General features: G+C 49.6%; 1 protein-coding gene across 4 annotated transcripts in view; it reads left to right on the top strand.

The window, feature by feature from the left end:
* PPP2R2C (protein phosphatase 2 regulatory subunit Bgamma) overlaps positions 1-19891 on the top strand; it is a 319744-nt gene that overhangs the window by 256560 nt on the left and 43293 nt on the right. For all 4 annotated transcript variants that reach the window (XM_063923619.1, XM_063923610.1, XM_063923638.1 and 1 more), the window contains one exon: positions 8981-9145. In XM_063923619.1, coding sequence (XP_063779689.1) covers positions 8981-9145 — 165 coding nt within the window. The remainder of the gene's footprint in view (positions 1-8980; positions 9146-19891) is intronic.

Below are 19891 nucleotides of genomic sequence, written 5' to 3'. Positions count from 1 at the left end.
CAGATGCTGGTCAGAGAGAGGAGGGGAGGCAGATGCTGGTCAGAGAGAAGAGGGGAGGCAGATGCTGGTCAGAGAGAGGAGGGGAGGCAGATGCTGGTCAGAGAGAAGAGGGGAGGCAGATGCTGGACAGAGAGAGGAGGGGAGGCAGATGATGGTCAGAGAGAGGAGGGGAGGCAGATGCTGGACAGAGAGAGGAGGGGAGGCAGATGCTGGACAGAGAGAGGAGGGGAGGCAGATGCTGGTCAGAGAGAGGAGGGGAGGCAGATGCTGGTCAGAGAGAGGAGGGGAGGGAGATGCTGGTCAGAGAGAAGAGGGGAGGCAGATGCTGGTCAGAGAGAGGAGGGGAGGCAGATGCTGGGCAGAGAGAGGAGGGGAGGCAGATGATGGTCAGAGAGAGGAGGGGAGGCAGATGCTGGACAGAGAGAGGAGGGGAAGCAGATGATGGTCAGAGAGAGGAGGGGAAGCAGATGATGGTCAGAGAGAGGAGGGGAGGCAGATGCTGGACAGAGAGAGGAGGGGAGGCAGATGATGGTCAGAGAGAGGAGGGGAGGGAGATGCTGGTCAGAGAGAGGAGGGGAAGTAGATGATGGTCAGAGAGAGGAGGGGTTGCAGATGCTGGACAGAGAGAGGAGGGGAGGCAGATGATGGCCAGAGAGAGGAGGGGAAGCAGATGCTGGTCAGAGAGAGGAAGGGAGGCAGATGCTGGTCAGAGAGAGGAGGGGAGGCAGATGCTGGTCAGAGAGAGGAGGGGAGGCAGATGCTGGTCAGAGAGAGGAGGGGAGGCAGATGATGGTCAGAGAGAGGAGGGGAAGCAGATGATGGTCAGAGAGAGGAGGGGAGGCAGATGCTGGACAGAGAGAGGAGGGGAGGCAGATGATGGTCAGAGAGAGGAGGGGAAGCAGATGATGGTCAGAGAGAGGAGGGGAGGCAGATGCTGGACAGAGAGAGGAGGGGAGGCAGATGATGGTCAGAGAGAGGAGGGGAGGGAGATGATGGTCAGAGAGAGGAGGGGAGGGAGATGCTGGTCAGAGAGAGGAGGGGAGGGAGATGCTGGTCAGAGAGAGGAGGGGAAGCAGATGATGGTCAGAGAGAGGAGGGGAGGCAGATGCTGGTCAGAGAGAGGAGGGGAGGCAGATGCTGGGCAGAAAGAGGGGAGACAGATGTTGGTGAGAGGAGGCAGATGCTGAGCAGAGTGGGGACGACAGATGCTGGAGAGAGGGGGGATGCTGGGGAGATGGGGAGGCAGATGCTGGTCAGAGAGAGTAGGGGAGGCAGATGCTGGTCAGAGAGAGGAGGGGAGGCAGATGCTGGGCAGAGAGAGTAGGGGAGGCAGATGATGGTCAGAGAGAGGAGGGGAGGCAGATGCTGGTCAGAGAGAAGAGGGGAGGCAGATGCTGGTCAGAGAGAGGAGGGGAGGCAGATGCTGGTCAGAGAGAAGAGGGGAGGCAGATGATGGTCAGAGAGAGGAGGGGGGGGACAGATGCTGGTCAGAGAGAGGAGGGGAGGCAGATGCTGGTCAGAGACAGGAGGGGAGGCAGATGCTGGTCAGAGAGAGGAGTGGAGGCAGATGCTGGTCAGAGAGAGGAGGGGAGGCAGATGCTGGTCAGAGAGAAGAGGGGAGGCAGATATGGTCAGAGAGAGGAGGGGAGGCAGATGCTGGTCAGAGAGAGGAGGGGAGGCAGATGCTGGGTAGAAAGAGGGGAGACAGATGTTGAGAGGAGGAGGTAGATGCTGGGCAGAGGGGGGACGACAGATGCTGGAGAGAGGGGGGATGCTGGGGAGAGGGGGAAGCAGATGCTGGTCAGAGAGAGTAGGGGAGGCAGATGCTGGTCAGAGAGAGGAGGGGAGGCAGATGCTGGGCAGAAAGAGGACGGGAGGCAGATGCTGGTCAGAGAGAGTAGGGGAGGCAGATGCTGGTCAGAGAGAGGAGGGGAGGCAGATGCTGGACAGAGAGAGGAGTGGAGGCAGATGATGGTCAGAGAGAGGAGGGGAGGCAGATGATGGTCAGAGAGAGGAGGGGAGGCAGATGCTGGTCAGAGAGAAGAGGGGAGGCAGATGCTGGTCAGAGAGAGGAGGGGAGGCAGATGCTGGACAGAGAGAGGAGGGGAGGCAGATGATGGTCAGAGAGAGGAGGGGAGGCAGATGATGGTCAGAGAGAGGAGGGGAGGCAGATGCTGATCAGAGAGAAGAGGGGAGGCAGATGCTGGTCAGAGAGAGGAGGGGAGGCAGATGCTGGTCAGAGAGAAGAGGGGAGGCAGATGCTGGACAGAGAGAGGAGGGGAGGCAGATGATGGTCAGAGAGAGGAGGGGAGGCAGATGCTGGACAGAGAGAGGAGGGGAAGCAGATGCTGGTCAGAGAGAGGAGGGGAGGCAGATGCTGGTCAGAGAGAGAAGGGGGGGGCAGATGCTGGTCAGAGAGAGGAGGGGAGGCAGATGCTAGGCAGAGAGAGAAGGGGAGGCAGATGTTGGAAAGAGAGATGGGGAGGCAGATGTTGGAAAGAGAGATGGGGAGGCAGATGCTAGGCAGAGAGAGAAGGGGAGGCAGATGCTAGGCAGAGAGAGAAGGGGAGGCAGATGTTGGAAAGAGAGATGGGGGCGGCAGATGCTAGGCAGAAAGAGGATGGGAGGCATATGCTGATCAGAGAGAGGAGGGGAGGCAGATGATGGTCAGAGAGAGGAGGGGAGGGAGATGCTGGTCAGAGAGAAGAGGGGAGGCAGATGCTGGTCAGAGAGAAGAGGGGAGGCAGATGCTGGTCAGAGAGAGGAGGGGAGGCAGATGCTGGTCAGAGAGAGGAGGGGAGGCAGATGATGGTCAGAGAGAGGAGGGGAGGCAGATGCTGGTCAGAGAGAGGAGGGGAGGCAGATGATGGTCAGAGAGAGTATGGGAGGCAGATGCTGGTCAGAGAGAAGAGGGGAGGCAGATGCTGGTCAGAGAGAGGAGGGGAGGCAGATGCTGGTCAGAGAGAGGAGGGGAGGCAGATTCTGGTCAGAGAGAGGAGGGGAGGCAGATGCTGGTCAGAGAGAAGAGGGGAGGCAGATGCTGGTCAGAGAGAAGAGGGGAGGCAGATGCTGGTCAGAGAGAGTAGGGGAGGCAGATGCTGGTCAGAGAGAGGAGGGGAGGCAGATGCTGGTCAGCGAGAGGACGGGAGGCAGATGCTGGTCAGAGAGAGGAGGGGAGGCAGATGCTGGTCAGAGAGAAGAGGGGAGGCAGATGCTGGTCAGAGAGAGGAGGGGAGGCAGATGCTGGTCAGAGAGAGGAGGGGAAGCAGATGATGGTCAGAGAGAGGAGGGGAGGCAGATGCTGGACAGAGAGAGGAGGGGAGGCAGATGATGGTCAGAGAGAGGAGGGGAGGCAGATGATGGTCAGAGAGAGGAGGGGAGGCAGATGCTGGTCAGAGAGAAGAGGGGAGGCAGATGCTGGTCAGAGAGAGTAGGGGAGGCAGATGCTGGTCAGAGAGAGGAGGGGAGGCAGATGATGGTCAGAGAGAGGAGGGGAGGCAGATGCTGGTCAGAGAGAAGAGGGGAGGCAGATGCTGGTCAGAGAGAGGAGGGGAGGCAGATGCTGGTCAGAGAGAGGAGGGGAGGCAGATGATGGTCAGAGAGAGGAGAGGAGGCAGATGCTGGTCAGAGAGAGGAGGGGAGGCAGATGGTGCTCAGAGAGAGGAGGGGAGGCAGATGCTGGTCAGAGAGAGGACGGGAGGCAGATGTTGGGCAGAGACAGGACGGGAGACAGATGCTGCTCAGAGAGAGGGGGAGGCAGATGCTGGTCAGAGAGAAGAGGGGAGGCAGATGCTGGTCAGAGAGAGGAGGGGAGGCAGATGCTGGTCAGAGAGAGGAGGGGAGGCAGATGCTGGGCAGAGAGAGGACGGGAGGCAGATGCTGGTCAGAGAGAGTAGGGGAGGCAGATGCTGGTCAGAGAGAGGAGGGGAGGCAGATGCTGGTCAGAGAGAAGAGGGGAGGCAGATGCTGGTCAGAGAGAAGAGGGGAGGCAGATGCTGGTCAGAGAGAGGAGGGGAAGCAGATGATGGTCAGAGAGAGGAGGGGAGGCAGATGCTGACAGAGAGAGGAGGGGAGGCAGATGATGGTCAGAGAGAGGAGGGGAGGGAGATGCTGGTCAGAGAGAGGAGGGGAAGCAGATGATGGTCAGAGAGAGGAGGGGAGGCAGATGCTGGACAGAGAGAGGAGGGGAGGCAGATGATGGTCAGAGAGAGGAGGGGAAGCAGATGATGGTCAGAGAGGAGGGGAGGCAGATGCTGGTCAGAGAGAGGAGGGAAGGGAGATGTTGGTCAGAGAGAGGAGGGGAAGCAGATGATGGTCAGAGAGAGGAGGGGAGGCAGATGCTGGACAGAGAGAGGAGGGGAGGCAGATGATGGTCATAGAGAGTAGGGGAGGCAGATGATGGTCAGAGAGAGGAGGGAAGGCAGATGATGGACAGAGAGAGGAGGGGAGGCAGATGCTGGTCAGAGAGAAGAGGGGAGGCAGATGCTGGTCAGAGAGAGGAGGGGAGGCAGATGCTGGACAGAGAGAGGAGGTGAGGCAGATGCTGGTCAGAGAGAGGAGGGGAGGCAGATGATGGTCAGAGAGAGGAGGGGAGGGAGATGCTGGTCAGAGAGAAGAGGGGAGGCAGATGGTGGTCAGAGAGAGGAGGGGAGGCAGATGCTGGTCAGAGAGAGGAGGGAAGGCAAATGATGGTCAGAGAGAGGAGGGGAGGCAGATGATGGTCAGAGAGAGGAGGGGAAGCAGATGATGGTCAGAGAGAGGAGGGGAGGCAGATGCTGGTCAGAGAGAGGAGGGGAGGGAGATGTTGGTCAGAGAGAGGAGGGGAAGCAGATGATGGTCAGAGAGAGGAGGGGAGGCAGATGCTGGACAGAGAGAGGAGGGGAGGCAGATGCTGGTCAGAGAGAGTAGGGGAGGTAGATGATGGTCAGAGAGAGGAGGGGAGGCAGATGATGGTCAGAGAGAGGAGGGGAGGCAGATGCTGGTCATAGAGAAGAGGGGAGGCAGATGCTGGTCAGAGAGAGGAGGGGAGGCAGATGCTGGTCAGAGAGAAGAGGGGAGGCAGATGCTGGACAGAGAGAGGAGGGGAGGCAGATGCTGGTCAGAGAGAGGAGGGGAGGCAGATGCTGGTCAGAGAGAGGAGGGGAGGCAGATGCTGGTCAGAGAGAGGAGGGGAGGCAGATGATGGTCAGAGAGAGGAGGGGAGGGAGATGCTGGTCAGAGAGAAGAGGGGAGGCAGATGCTGGTCAGAGAGAGGAGGGAAGGCAGATGATGGTCAGAGAGAGGAGGGGAGGCAGATGCTGGTCAGAGAGAAGAGGGGAGGCAGATGCTGGTCAGAGAGAGGAGGGGAGGCAGATGCTGGTCAGAGAGAGGAGGGGAGGCAGATGCTGGTCAGAGAGAGGAGGGGAGGCAGATGCTGGTCAGAGAGAGGAGGGGAGGCAGATGCTGCTCAGAGAGAGGAGGGGAAGCAGATGCTGGACAGAGAGAGGAGGGGAGGCAGATGCTGGGCAGAAAGAGGGGAGACAGATGTTGGTGAGAGGAGGAGGCAGATGCTGGGCAGAGGGGGGACGACAGATGCTGGAGAGAGGGGGAATGCTGGGGAGAGGGGGAGGCAGATGCTGGTCAGAGAGAGGATGTGAGGCAGATGCTGGGCAGAGAGAGGATGTGAGGCAGATGCTGGGCAGAGAGAGGATGTGAGGCAGATGCTGGGCAGAGAGAGAGTGGAGGCAGATGCTGGGGAGAGAGGGGGGAGCTAGATTCTGGGGAGAGAGTGGGGGTGCAGATACTGGGCACAGACTATACAGAGACAGCCTGAAATATGTAGCAGAGAGATAGGAGCTACAGAGACAGGAGCAGTTACTGTGGAGACAGAGGAGGCAGGCTGAATACTCACAGACAGGGACATGCTGTGAGACCCTAAGTGTTCCAGGGGTCAGAGGAGCATCATGTGACAGTCTCCTCCAATGAGGGGATCTTCTAATCAGCATGTGCCCAGCTCTTCCAATCACAGCTCGGCACATGCTCTTTTGATCCTACTGCTGAGATCTGGGAGGAGAGGTTCGGGCTCGGCACCGCAGTGAGTTCCAGGGACTTACCCCGCCGCTGCACTCTCACATAGTCATGTAAGCACCCCGCTCCCTCTCCTTCCCTGTGCTGCCAGCACAGCTGCCTTTAATGTGACAGGCGCAATGGCAGCCGACACTTTCAGCAACAGCAGCAGAGCAGGGATTGCGCCTCTCCAGCACGGCGCCTCCCTGCTTTGCAGACTCTGCTGAGTGGTTAGCCCCGGACCTGAACCTAGTACAAATGAGCACTTTAGTAAATACTGGATGGATCAGTCTGTGAACAAACTATTGGATGTGTATCTGCAGTAGTAGCTGAATAACTTTTACAGTTTATAGCTGACTCTGGACACTGGTGGTGAGAGTGAGGAATCTGTATGCATGAGACTTAAGAGCAGACTGGTAAGCTGCAGGATGCAGGCAGCACAGTGGTGTTAAGAAGAAGCGCTGATTACAGAAGTAGCAGATGGTGAAATGCAGCCGAGGATGGAGAGCGCTGATGCAGATTGAACCATAGGAAGAAAGCACTCATGTAACAAATGCTGGAAAATGTTTCTGAGGCTGGACCTCAGGAACTAAGAGTCTCTTCTGCCACAGAGGACCAGGAGTCCTAGGAGACTTACTGTACTGACTTAAAGGTCAGGCTGATTAGACTGTAGGTGCTTGTTGTTTACTTGGCTCTATAAAAAGGTCTCCATGTGCCCAAGCTTGCGACTTTGTTATTGGAACGTCACAGTGCAGTACAGTCCCTAGACCAGGAAAGATTGATATCTTATAATATTGATAACTTATCTTCAATAAAACCTACTTTGATTTGGAGTCAACATGTGGATTAACTTTCTTGCTCACATCTGTTACGCACCTACCAACTTGTGGGCATCTGTCAAAAGTTTAAAAACAAAGCTCTAGCTGTGGATTGGATGTGTGAGCGTAAGGCCGCTGTGTATAGCTGGAATGGCTCAGCTGACCTTAGGCAATATGGCAGCACCCTTGCTGCGCCAGACTGCAGCTACAGGTTAATCCTGACATGACATATGCAAGCATGTGAATCCGTTTAATTATCTGCTTTGTGACAGTGCTCTGGATATTCAGTACACCTTTATTTGTTGTTGAGATCAGGGCATGTAGTTTTTCTCTTTAAAAATGTCTTCTTAGAGAGCCAAAATGCATTGATTTGTCCTTGCTAAAAATTGCTGAGAACCACTGGATCAATAGTGCAGATCCATCTCTTTTGTTTTATGCACTTGGAAACATGAATCCTAACCCTCTTCATAAGGCCACCTTTGCTATTATTCAAGTTTTCCATAATTCTACTATTCTAATTAAAGAGGTAGAACTGTATTATAATAATATTCCGCTACTGTACATTATTATGGATCTTTGAAATCACAGTGAAGTTCTGTGGCATCTATAAAACGACTCAGATTTAGACTTTGAGGCTGATGCAGATTTTAACATAGGTCCGTTTGCGGAATGTATCATGACTGTTTTCACTCATTGAGTGCTCGAGAACCAAGGTAGGTAATTTTCAGTGAGGCGTGCACCGAATTGCAGACTATATAGAGGTACATAGACGCGGAAATGATATGACACAGCATTAATCACCAAATGTGATCAGTGCCAGGGGTGCGTCTTTATAGAGCCCTACTGGGATATCGGCAAAGGGCCATATTTGCCAACTTTGGCCATGGACGGCCTCCGTTAGTTTAGCTTCTGCTCCACGTTAGCTCCAGAAACAAGACAAGCTCTTGGTTCCAGGAACCCTGCTGCAATTCTTTGGATTTAATGTCCAATTAACTGGACTTAATTGTCAGTATATATTACATAAAGAAAAAAGAGCATACACAAAAGCTGAGCTCCAAGCTCCAGAACCTGATCTGCGTATTCTAATTTTACCTCCACTTCAATAAGCCAACTCCAGCTCCGCTCTTGTGCCTGATCTAATTCAGTTCCTGAAAACTGACTCCGGAGCCCTTGCCACACTTACTAACTTGATGGGGGAGGGGCAAATTTCAAGCAGTTCCAAAATGCAGAATAAACTTCCACATTTAATGTTTTACTCAACTAAAACTGCACTATACTGCATACTGAGCCTCAATCAGAGATGGACGCAGATCGCTGCATACACTGCCAGATCTGCGTCCATCTCCTCACATGCTGGGGGACGCCCAGCACAGTGCAAGGCTGCCCAGCATGTGTAGCACCACCTCATAATGTAATTGCGGACGCATCAAATTAAGGTTGACCCCGTGCAGCGCAGCCTATCTTTACTGTCAGCCGTGCTGCCGCCATTTTTTTGATCGGAGTGGCCGCCCAGAAAATGCTCTTGGAACTCCCCCACTCGGCCCACCACGCCTTCCTAACACCACGTTGTTACCCTGCGAGTGCCCGTCCGCTGTTAATCACACTGCGGCCGCATCCTTCCGGAATGCGCCCACAACGTGTATGTTCGTGCAGGTGCGATGCGGCTTCGGGCCGCCGGCTAACTCATTATGTTTACTGAAATCAGAGGGGTAATTATTAACCATTTACAGAAACATTTGGCACTTGTACAGGCACAAGGGAGTGTATGGTTTGAAGATGGTAGTAAATGAGAATCTGTGCAGGGAAACACTCAGTAAAGTGTACACAGAACTCCGTCAGCATCTACTGTTCATGTGTAACAATGGCAAGTCCATTAAAGAAAATCCCTCTCTGTTAGCACATAATAGCTAATGCTGATAGCTGGAAATTACTCAGGCAATTTCCTGGAATTGGTTTTACCTCTACTCATATGCAAAGAAGACAATTAGAGCCCTATTATTATTAGTGTTACATCTTTCTAGATTAAGGGGATTTACATCCGATTCCCTAATTGCCCACAAAGGGCACATGGATCCATTGGATGTAAAATTACTTTGCTTAATTACCTCCAAAACCAGACATTGTAGACATCAAGCCTGCAAACATGGAGGACTTGACCGAAGTGATAACAGCAGCCGAATTTCATCCCTATCATTGCAACCTTTTTGTGTACAGCAGCAGCAAGGGGTCACTGAGACTGTGTGACATGAGAGCGTCTGCATTGTGTGACAAGCATTGTAAACGTAAGTGTCACACTACCATATACTGTATTATTACGTAATGGCATACTAATTTCTCTATCGTCCTAAGTGGATGCTGGGGTTCCTGAAAGGACCATGGGGAATAGCGGCTCCGCAGGAGACAGGGCACAAAAAAGTAAAGCTTTTACCAGATCAGGTGGTGTGCACTGGCTCCTCCCCCTATGACCCTCCTCCAGACTCCAGTTAGATTTTGTGCCCGAACGAGAAGGGTGCAATCTAGGTGGCTCTCCTAAAGAGCTGCTTAGAGAAAGTTTAGCTTAGGTTTTTTACTTTACAGTGAGTCCTGCTGGCAACAGGATCACTGCAACGAGGGACTTAGGGGAGAAGTAGTGAACTCACCTGCGTGCAGAGTGGATTTGCTGCTTGGCTACTGGACACTAGCTCCAGAGGGACGATCACAGGTACAGCCTGGATGGTCACCGGAGCCGCGCCGCCGGCCCCCTTGCAGACGCTGAAGAGAGAAGAGGTCCAAAATCGGCGGCTGAAGACTCCTGAGTCTTCATAAAGGTAGCGCACAGCACTGCAGCTGTGCGCCATTTTCCTCTCAGCACACTTCACACAACAGTCACTGAGGGTGCAGAGCGCTGGGGGGGGCGCTCTGAGAGGCAAATAAAAACCTTATTAGAGGCAAAAAAATACCTCACATATAGCTCACAGAGGCTATATGGAGATATTTAACCCCTGCCTAACTTCAAAAATAGCGGGAGACGAGCCCGCCGAAAAAGGGGCGGGGCCTATCTCCTCAGCACACAGCGCCATTTTCTCTCACAGAAAAGCTGGAGAGAAGGCTCCCAGGCTCTCCCCTGCACTGCACTACAGAAACAGGGTTAAAACAGAGAGGGGGGGCACTGATTTTGGCGATATTGTATATATATAAAAGATGCTATAAGGGAGAAACACTTATATAAGGTTGTCCCTATATAATTATAGCGTTTTTGGTGTGTGCTGGCAGACTCTCCCTCTGTCTCCCCAAAGGGCTAGTGGGTCCTGTCCTCTGTCAGAGCATTCCCGGTGTGTGTGCTGTGTGTCGGTACGTGTGTGTCGACATGTATGAGGACGATGTTGGTGAGGAGGCGGAGAAATTGCCTGTAATGGTGATGTCACTCTCTAGGGAGTCGACACCGGAATGGATGGCTTATTTAGAGAATTACGTGAGAATGCCAACACGCTGCAAGGTCGGTTGACGACATGAGACGGCCGACAATCTATTAGGACCGGTCCAGGCGTCTCAGAAACACCGTCAGGGGTTTTTAAAAAACGCCCATTTACCTCAGTCGGTCGACACAGACACAGACACGGACACTGAATACAGTGTCGACGGTGAATAAACAAACGTATTTCTCATTAGGGCCACACGTTAAGGGCAATGAAGGAGGTGTTACGTGTTTCTGATACTACAAGTACCACAAGAAAGGGTATTATGTGGGAGTGAAAAAACTACCTGTAGTTTTTCCTGAATCAGATAAAATAAAATGAAGTGTGTGATGATGCGTAGGGTTACCCCGATAGCAAATATTGGCGTTATACCCTTTCCCGCCAGAAATTAGGGTACGTTGGGAAACACCCCTTAGGGTGATAAGGCGCTCACACGCTTATCAAGTGGCGTTACCGTCTCCAGATACGGCCGCCCTCAAGGAGCCAGCTGATAGGAAGCTGGAAAAATATCCTAAAAAGTATATACACACATACGGTGGTTATACTGCGACCAGCGATCGCCATCAGCCTGGAGATGCAGTGCTGGGTTGGCTTGGTCGGATTCCCTGACTGAAAATATTTTATTCATGTACAGCATTTAATAGGATGCATTCTATATATATGTATGTGAGATGCACAGAGGGATATTTGCTCTCTGGCATCAAGATAAGTGCGTTGTCCATATCTCCCAGAAGATGTCAGGGACACGACAGTGGTCAGGTGATACAGATCCCATACGGCAGATGGAAGTATTGCTGTATAAAGGGAAGGAGTTATTTGGGGGTCGGTCCATCGGACCTGGGGACCACAGCAACAGCTGGGAAATCCAACCTTTTTTACCCCAAGTTACATCTCAGCTAAAAAAGACACCGTCTTTTCAGCCTCAATCTTTCCTTTCCCATGAGGGCATGCAGGCAAAAGGCCAGTCATATCTGCCCAGACATAGAGGTAAGGGAAGTAGACTGCAGCAGGCAGCCCTTTCCCAGGAAAAGAAGCCCTCCACCGCGTCTGCCAAGTCCTCAGCATGACGCTGGGGCCGTGCAAGCGGACTCAAGGTGGGGGGGTAGTCTCAAGAGTCTCAGGGCGCAGTGGGATCACTCGCAAGTTGACCCCTAGATCGTACGAGTATTATCCCAGGGGTAAAGATTGGAGAGTCGAGACATCTTCTCCTCGCAGGTTCCTGAAGTCTGCTTTACCAACGGCTCCCTCCGACAGGGAGGCAGCATTGGAAACAATTCACAAGCTGTATATCCAGCAGGTGATAATCAAAGTACCCCTCCTACGACAAGGAAAAGGGTATTATTTTTCCACACTATATTGTGGTACTGAAGCCAGACGGCTTGGTGACACATAGTCTAAATCTAAAATGTTTTGAACACTTACATAAAAGGTTCAAATCGAGATAAAGTCACTCAGAGCAGTGATAGCGAACCGGAAAAAAGGGGACTATATGGTGTCCCTGGACATCAAGGATTACCTCCATGTCCAAATTTTGTCCTTCTCATCAAGGGTACCTCTGGTTCGTGGTACAGAACTGTCAATATCAGTTTCAGACGATGCCGTTTGAATTATCCACGGCACCCCGGGCCTTTTTACCAAGGTAATGGCCGAAAAGATGTTTCTTCAAAGAAAAAAGGCATCTAAATTATCCCTTACTTGCACGACCTAAAAAGGGCAAGTTCCAGAGAACAGTTGGAGGTCGGAAGAGCACTATCTAAAGTAGTTCTTCGACGGCACGACTGGATTCTAAATATTCCAAGAATCGCAGCTGTTTTCCGACGATACGTCTGCTGTTCCTAGGGATGATTCTGGACACGGTTCAGAAAAAGGTTTTTCTTCCCGAGGAAAAAGCCAAGGAGTTATCCGACCTGTCAGGAACCTCCTAAAACCAGGAAAGGTGTCTGTACATCAATGCACAAGAGTCCTGGGAAAAATGGTGGCTTTTTACGAAGCAATTCCATTCGGCAGATTCCATGCAAGAATTTTCCAAAGGGATCTGTTGGACAAATGGTCAGGGTCGCATCCTCAGATGCACCTGCGAATAACCCTGTCGCCAAGGACAAGGGTATATCTTCTGTGGTGGTTGCAAAAGGCTCATCTATTGGAGGGCCGCAGATTCGGCATACAGGATTTGATCCTGGTGACCACGGACGCCAGCCTGAGAGGTTGGGGAGCAGTCACACAAGGAAGAAACTTCCAGGGGGTATGGACGAACCTGGAAAAGTCTCTTCACATAAACATTCTGGTACTAAGAGCAATCTAAAATGCTCTAAGCCAGGCGGAACCACTCCTGCAAGGAAAACCGGTGTTGATTCAGTCGGACAACATCACGGCGGTCGCCCATGTAAACAGACAGGGCGGCACAAGAAGCAGGAGTGCAATGGCAGAAGCTACCAAGATTCTTCGCTGGGCGGAGAATCACGTAATAGCACTGTCAGCAGTGTTCTTCCCGGGCGTGGACAACTGGGAAGCAGACTTCCTCAGCAGACACGATATTCACCCGGGAGAGGGGGGTCTTCATCCAGAAGTCTTCCACATGCTAGTAAACTGTTGGGAAAGACCAATGGTAGACATGATGGCGTCTCGCCTCAACAAGAAACTGGACAAGTATTGCGCCAGGTCAAGAGATCCACAGGCAATAGCTGTGGACGCACTGGTAACACCTTGGGTGTACAAATCAGTATATGTGTTTCCTCCTCTGCCTCTCATACCAAAGGTATTGAAGATTATACGGTGAGGAGGAGTAAGAACAATACTAGTGGCTCCGGATTGGCCAAGAAGGACTTGGTACCCGGAACTTCAAGAGTTGGTCACGGACGACCCGTGCCCTCTACTTCTGAGAAGGGACCTGCTACAACAGGGTCCCTGTCTCTTTCAAGACTTACCGCGGCTGCGTTTGACGGCATGGCGGTTGAACGCCAGATCCTAAAAGGGAAAGGCATTCCAGAAGAAGTCATTCCTACCTTGATTAAGGCAAGGAAGGAAGTCACCGCGAAACATTATCACCGCATTTGGCGAAAATATGTCGCGTGGTGCGAGGATCGGAGTGTTCCGACGGAAGAATTTCAACTGGGTCGTTTCCTACATTTCCTACAATCAGGATTGTCTATGGGTCTCAAATTGAGATCTATTAAGGTTCAAATTTCGGCCCTGTCAATATTCTTCCAAAAAGAATTGGCCTCAGTTCCTGAGGTACAGACTTTTGTTAAAGGAGTACTGCATATACAGCCTCCTGTGGTGCCTCCGGTGGCACCGTGGGATCTAAATGTAGTTTTAGATTTCCTCAAATCCCATTGGTTTGAACCATTGAAAAAGGTGGATTTTAAATATCTCACATGGAAAGTGACTATGTTACTGGCCCTGGCTTCCGCCAGGAGAGTATCTGAATTGGCGGCTTTATCTTATAAAAGCCCTTATCTAATCTTCCATTCGGATAGGGCAGAACTGAGGACTCGTCCGCATTTTCTCCCTAAGGTGGTATCAGCGTTTCACCTGAACCAACCTATTGTGGTGCCTGCGGCCACTGGCGACTTGGAGGACTCCAAGTTGTTGGACGTTGTCAGAGCCTTAAAAATATACATTTCAAGGACGGCTGAAGTCAGAAAATCTGACTCGCTGTTGATACTATATGCACCCAACAAGTTGGGTGCCCCTGCTTCTAAGCAGACGATTGCTCGTTGGATTTGTAACACAATTCAACTTGCTCATTCTGTGGCAGGCCTGCCACAGCCTAAATCTGTTAAGGCCCATTCCACAAGGAAGGTGGGCTCATCTTGGGCGGCTGCCCGAGGGGTCTCGGCATTACAATTCTGCCGAGCAGCTACGTGGTCGGGGGAAAACACGTTTGTAAAATTCTACAAATTTGATACCCTGGCAAAAGAGGACTTGGAATTCTCTCATTCGGTGCTGCAGAGTCATCCGCACTCTCCCGCCCGTTTGGGAGCTTTGGTATAATCCCCATGGTCCTTTCAGGAACCCCAGCATCCACTTAGGACGATAGAGAAAATAAGAATTTACTTACCGATAATTCTATTTCTCGGAGTCCGTAGTGGATGCTGGGCGCCCATCCCAAGTGCGGATTATCTGCAATACTGTACATAGTTATTGTTAACAAATTCGGGTTATATTGTTAAGGAGCCATCTTTAAGAGGCTCTTTCTGTTATCATACTGTTAACTGGGTTTAGATCACAAGTTGTACGGTGTGATTGGTGTGGCTGGTATGAGTCTTACCCGGGATTCAAATTGCCTCCCTTATTGTGTACGCTCGTCCGGGCACAGTACCTAACTGGAGTCTGGAGGAGGGTCATAGGGGGAGGAGCCAGTGCACACCACCTGATCTGGTAAAAGCTTTACTTTTTTGTGCCCTGTCTCCTGCGGAGCCGCTATTCCCCATGGTCCTTTCAGGAACCCCAGCATCCACTACGGACTCCGAGAAATAGAATTATCGGTAAGTAAATTCTTATTATGTATTATTACGTGCCATGCTAAGATATAGTACATAATATGCTAAAACATATTACATAATGTCATGCGAAAATATATTATCATATTATCATGTAATGTCACACTAAGATGTATAATAAGTGTCATGCTAAAGTATATTATTATGTAATGCTATACAAGTATATTATGTAATGCTATACAAGTATATTCAATTATTATGTAATGTTATACGAAGATATATTATAATGTGTCATACTAAGATGTATTATAAATGTAATGATTAAGTAGATTATTATGTAATGCCATACAAGTATATTAAATTATTATGTAATGATGTGCGAAGATATAATGTGTCATACTAAGATTATAATTATTAATGCGTAATATACTAAGCAATGCTTGATAACTGCCAATCTACAAAGTGCATTCTGCATAGCAAGACTGAACCCCTGTAATGATGACATAGAAACACTTTGTTCTTAACATCATGCTGCTCCACAGGGGTGTCAGAACGTTTTTTAGGTTGGGGGGCCAAGATATAAATAGCTGAAGGTTCCCCCTTCGTTGGCAGCTAGAGTAACACACATAACCACCTACTTGATGCAGGGGTTAAACAGCAGTAATGCAGGAATCTCACCAGTCAGAGCTATACAGTGGCAGCCTGGGGCATACAGAGTTTGCTGGAAGTTGTAGTGTGTCTCGTGCATAATGCAGCATCAGGCTCTAAACTCACTGTGAGGGTAGTAGGGTACTTTGGCACCTAAGCAGTGGTGGTACACTATATGGACAAAGGTATTGGCCACACCTGTTAATTATTGAATTCAGGTTTCAATCAGTCCTGGTATCACTGGTGTATAAAATCAAGCAACTAGCCATGCAGTCTCCATTTGCAAACATTTGTGATAGAAAATGGGTCGTTCTGATGAGCTCATTGATTTCAAGGGTGGTACTGTGATAGGATGCCACCTTTTCAATAAAACAGTTCGTGAAATTTCATCCCTGCTGGATATTCCATGGTCAACTGTAAGTGATATTATTAGAAAGTAGAAGCGTTTAGGAACAACATCAACTAAGCCAAGAAGCGGAAGACCATGTAAAATCAGAGAGCGGGGTCAACGACTGCTGAGATGCATGGTGCGTAAACGTCTCCAACTTTCTGCTGATTCCATAGTGCAAGAGTTCCGAACTTCTACTTGTCACAAGCCGCGGCCCGTCTCCTCCAGGCGACCGGAATTCTTGTGACCTTCCACTCCCCAGCTGTCGGCTCCATGCCAACCTGGAAGCCGAGCTGATGCGGCGATTGGGGTTGCTGGGGAACAGAGGCGCCGGAGAACTTCCACCCGGAGGCTTCAGTGAGTGTCTGGTTACACTGACGCCGGGCACTCACAGGAAGTTTGTAGATGTGCAGCAGGACATCTGTACGTAATTCTTAATTAGGGGAAGCTTGGCTGTGTAACTTTTCAGATTGGTTCATGTTCCCTTTATACTCCTTGCCTGCCTTTCACTCCTTGCTGGTCATAGTTACTATCTGCAGCGGGAGCTCTTGGTTCTAGCACTAGCCTGTGTATTCTTTTGTGTGGCTTTCTTACCATCGTCCTCTGCAGAGTTCCTGTATCCAGCTCTGTGTCAAGTGCATTATCTGCCTTGCTGTTATGTAGTTATTTCTACTTCTACCACCCTTTAGTCTATTTACTATACAGTTTCGTGTTTCCTCTGTGATCTATTTCCCCTGCATTTTTTCAGTACTCTTACTGCCTGTAGTTCCTCCTGTAGGTTTTGAGCTTTCAGTGTTTTCGTGCTCTTGTTTCTTCTTAACACTGCAGCCTATATTATACCTGTCTTGTCTTTGTCTGGACACTCCTGTCTTATATCTTTGGCTCTCCAGAATTTCCCTGATACTGCAGTGTCATTCTCTTTCTCTTGTACTGTTACCGTTGTGCTACTCCTTTTCTTCTTTTGGGTGTTCCTTCCTATCAACTTTGATTCGGGTCACTCAGGGTTAAGTTCGGACTACCACCAGTGGCATACATTCTGGTGGCATCCCAGTACAGGTAAGCACATCACTCCGTAAGGGAAAAGCGGCTATTATAGGCTAGAAGACCTGCTGGTGAGTTCTACGAGTCTTAACCCGGGGTGTACAAGGGTCACTGCCCAGAAAATCTTCGTAAGCCTCAGCTTTCTTGGAAAGAAGATTCTTCAGTCGTAGCACCACTGGCATTAATGTAAGCACAAAAACTGTGCAGCGGAAACTTAATGGAATGGGTTTCCATGGCTGAACAGCTGCATGCAAGCCTCACATCACCAAGTCCAATGCCAAGCGTCGGAAGTGGTGGTGTAAAGCACACCGACACTGGACTGTGGAGCAGTAGAAACGTGTTCTATGGAGTGATGAATCAGGCTTCTCTTTTTGGCAGTCAGATGGGTGAGTCTGGGTTTGCTGGATGCCACTATCCCAACTGTGAAGTTTGGTGGAGGAGGGATAATGGTATGGGGCTGTTTTTCAGGGTTTGGGCTAGGCCCCTTATCTCCAGTGAAGGGCAATCTTCAGCATACCAAGAAATTTTGGACAATGCTATGCTTCCAATTTTGTAGCAACAGTTTAGGGAAGGCCCTTTTCTTTTCCAACATGACTGTGCCCCAGTGCACAAAGCAAGGACTATAAAGATATGGTTTGATGAGTTTGGCGTGGAAAACTTGACTGGTTTGTACAGAACCCTGACCTCAGTGGGATGAATTGGAACAGTGACTGCGAGCCAGGCCTACTCGTCCAGCATCCTCATAAATGCTCTACAGAATGAATGGCCACAAATTCCCACAGAAACACTACAAAATCTTGTGGAAAGCCTTCCAAGAAGAGTGGAAGCTGTTATAGCTGCAAAAGGGAGACCAACTCCATATTAAAGTATGTGTATTTGAATACAATGTCATTACAGTCCCTGTTGACATAAGAGTCAGGCGTCTGAATACTTTTGTCCATATGGTGTATATATGGTATATATAGCGGTATAAATAAATTGCGCAAATGTTTCATGCTTTCTGCACTGTGGATGCAATGCTGTTTTTTTGTGTCACAGGATTGATAAATCCCTTTCTTGTGTAATAAACATAGATCACCTAGTACATCACTGCTGCGGGTACAGTGTGTTCAAGTGAACCTATCACCTTCTTTTAGGTGGTGCTAATCAGTGCAATAAAGGATGCTGCAAAGACTCTAAGGGAACTAATTAGATTCTAAGGGAACTAAGGGTCCTGGGCGCCAGGGGTGCATCTGTTTCCAAGGGTGAATCTGTTTCTAATGGACACCGGAGGAGAGAGACCCACGGCTTGGCCGTGCATGCACAGTAGCGTCTGTTGCAGGACGGACCTTCTTGTGAGAGGCTTGGTGGGTCCTAGTGACCGCTTACTCTATACTTTGTGTTAAAGACAGTGCAGAGCGCTGCTCTCCCAACAGCATTGACTGGCGCCTGTCAAATGTTTCACCTATGCTGCTCAATAGCACTTTATTACAGGCACCAGATTCAGCTCAGTAATATACACAGCTATTTTAATGTCAGATGGTATCTGTAAGCCCTCAGCTAAGGGTGGATAATTCACACAATGACGCTGGGGGGGTCATTAGTTACAGAACCTTCTCACTGATGCAGCAGCTGGTGAATATAGGGAACACGGCTTATCTGGCAAGCGGCCTAGTGATAGAGAGTACAGGAATATTGGTAAAGTGAGCTGTATGTAACCACTGTGGATTATAGGAATGTTTGCTACACAGCCAGGCCTCCCAGCAAGCCCTGCCCCCATACTGCCAATACTAAAACTACTGGGAATCGCCCACTTTTGGGCAAATCTCTGCTACTTTTGTGGCTCACGAATAGGGATAGTTCCACCACAATTGGACAGTTAGAAGTAAGGCCAAGCTGTTCCGGAAAAACAGTTGTCCCAGGGAAATAGAGTGATTTCTTCTTTTAGGTATTGTTAAATGATACACGTTTCATAAAGGTCAACCTTTATTATTATTTTTTTTATTTTATATTTGATTAGAGATCACATTATAACAAGTACAATCCATACTGTATGGAGCTCTAGAAGCGCTACAAATAACAGGTTTGGGTCGGTACAAATGTGTCCAGCCAAGTACCGTGTGTTCCAAATGACTTTTTCGTACCTTTTGGAACTGTATATTTTAACCAAATGTAAACAAATTCAGTTGCAAAATATCCCTGAAAACGTACTAATTAATATTGACTTTTTCAAGCGCATATACATGTAACTTGCCAATACTGGCTTCTCTGACGCACATGGTGAATTTGCTTATGCTACATCTCTGTGTGCTGCTTTTTCTAGGCAGAAATCCAAAGAAAATGTCACTTTACAGTATTTCAACATAAATAGTGCTTACGGATGTCTTGAGCCACTTATGCGACTTAAAAGGGCTCCGTTATATTTACCTTTTTTTCTTATGCCAAATTAAAAAATATAATGATTTGTAAATTATCATTATTACCTTTTCTGCTATGTTCTGGTGGAAAAATTAGTTTACGCCGACATGTACAGTATCTGTTCAGTTTGAAATCATAATAGTCTGAGCTGTCTCCCTTCCCCCTTCCTTCCTTCCATAAACCTTGGTGGACGGACACACCTACTGCTCGATATTTACATTGCCAAATAAAACAGTAGTTTGCAGGAATCTATGACCTACAAACTTTCTTTGTTCTAGGGAATAGGATTGCCACCTCGCAACAGCTGGTGGGTGGGTGAGCAAGCCTCCCAATTATGACTTAGCTTGATTCTACAGAGGAGAGGGAAGCCAAGCATCTGCTCTCTGAACTAAAGGTCATGTGACCACATGGACCCGCCCTCAGGTAGATTTCTGATGGCAAATCCCAAGCCTAGACTTGGATAATAAGGGATGTTACATCACTTCGTATGCAAGGAAGATGACACTGACATGAATCTTTTCCAAGTTAAAATGTTTACTGAACTGGTAACAAAATCATAGTTTGGATCAATGTAAGGAAGTTACGATAAAAAACATAAAAGCATGAAGAGCTTCCACAGACTAGGCACAGCTATGGCCCAAATTATATGAAAGAGAA

This window comes from Pseudophryne corroboree, chromosome 1, assembly GCF_028390025.1.
Source record: "Pseudophryne corroboree isolate aPseCor3 chromosome 1, aPseCor3.hap2, whole genome shotgun sequence".
NCBI lineage: Eukaryota > Metazoa > Chordata > Amphibia > Anura > Myobatrachidae > Pseudophryne > Pseudophryne corroboree.
The sequence above is the reverse complement of the archived record's forward strand: the minus strand, read 5'-3'. Positions and strand labels throughout refer to the sequence as shown.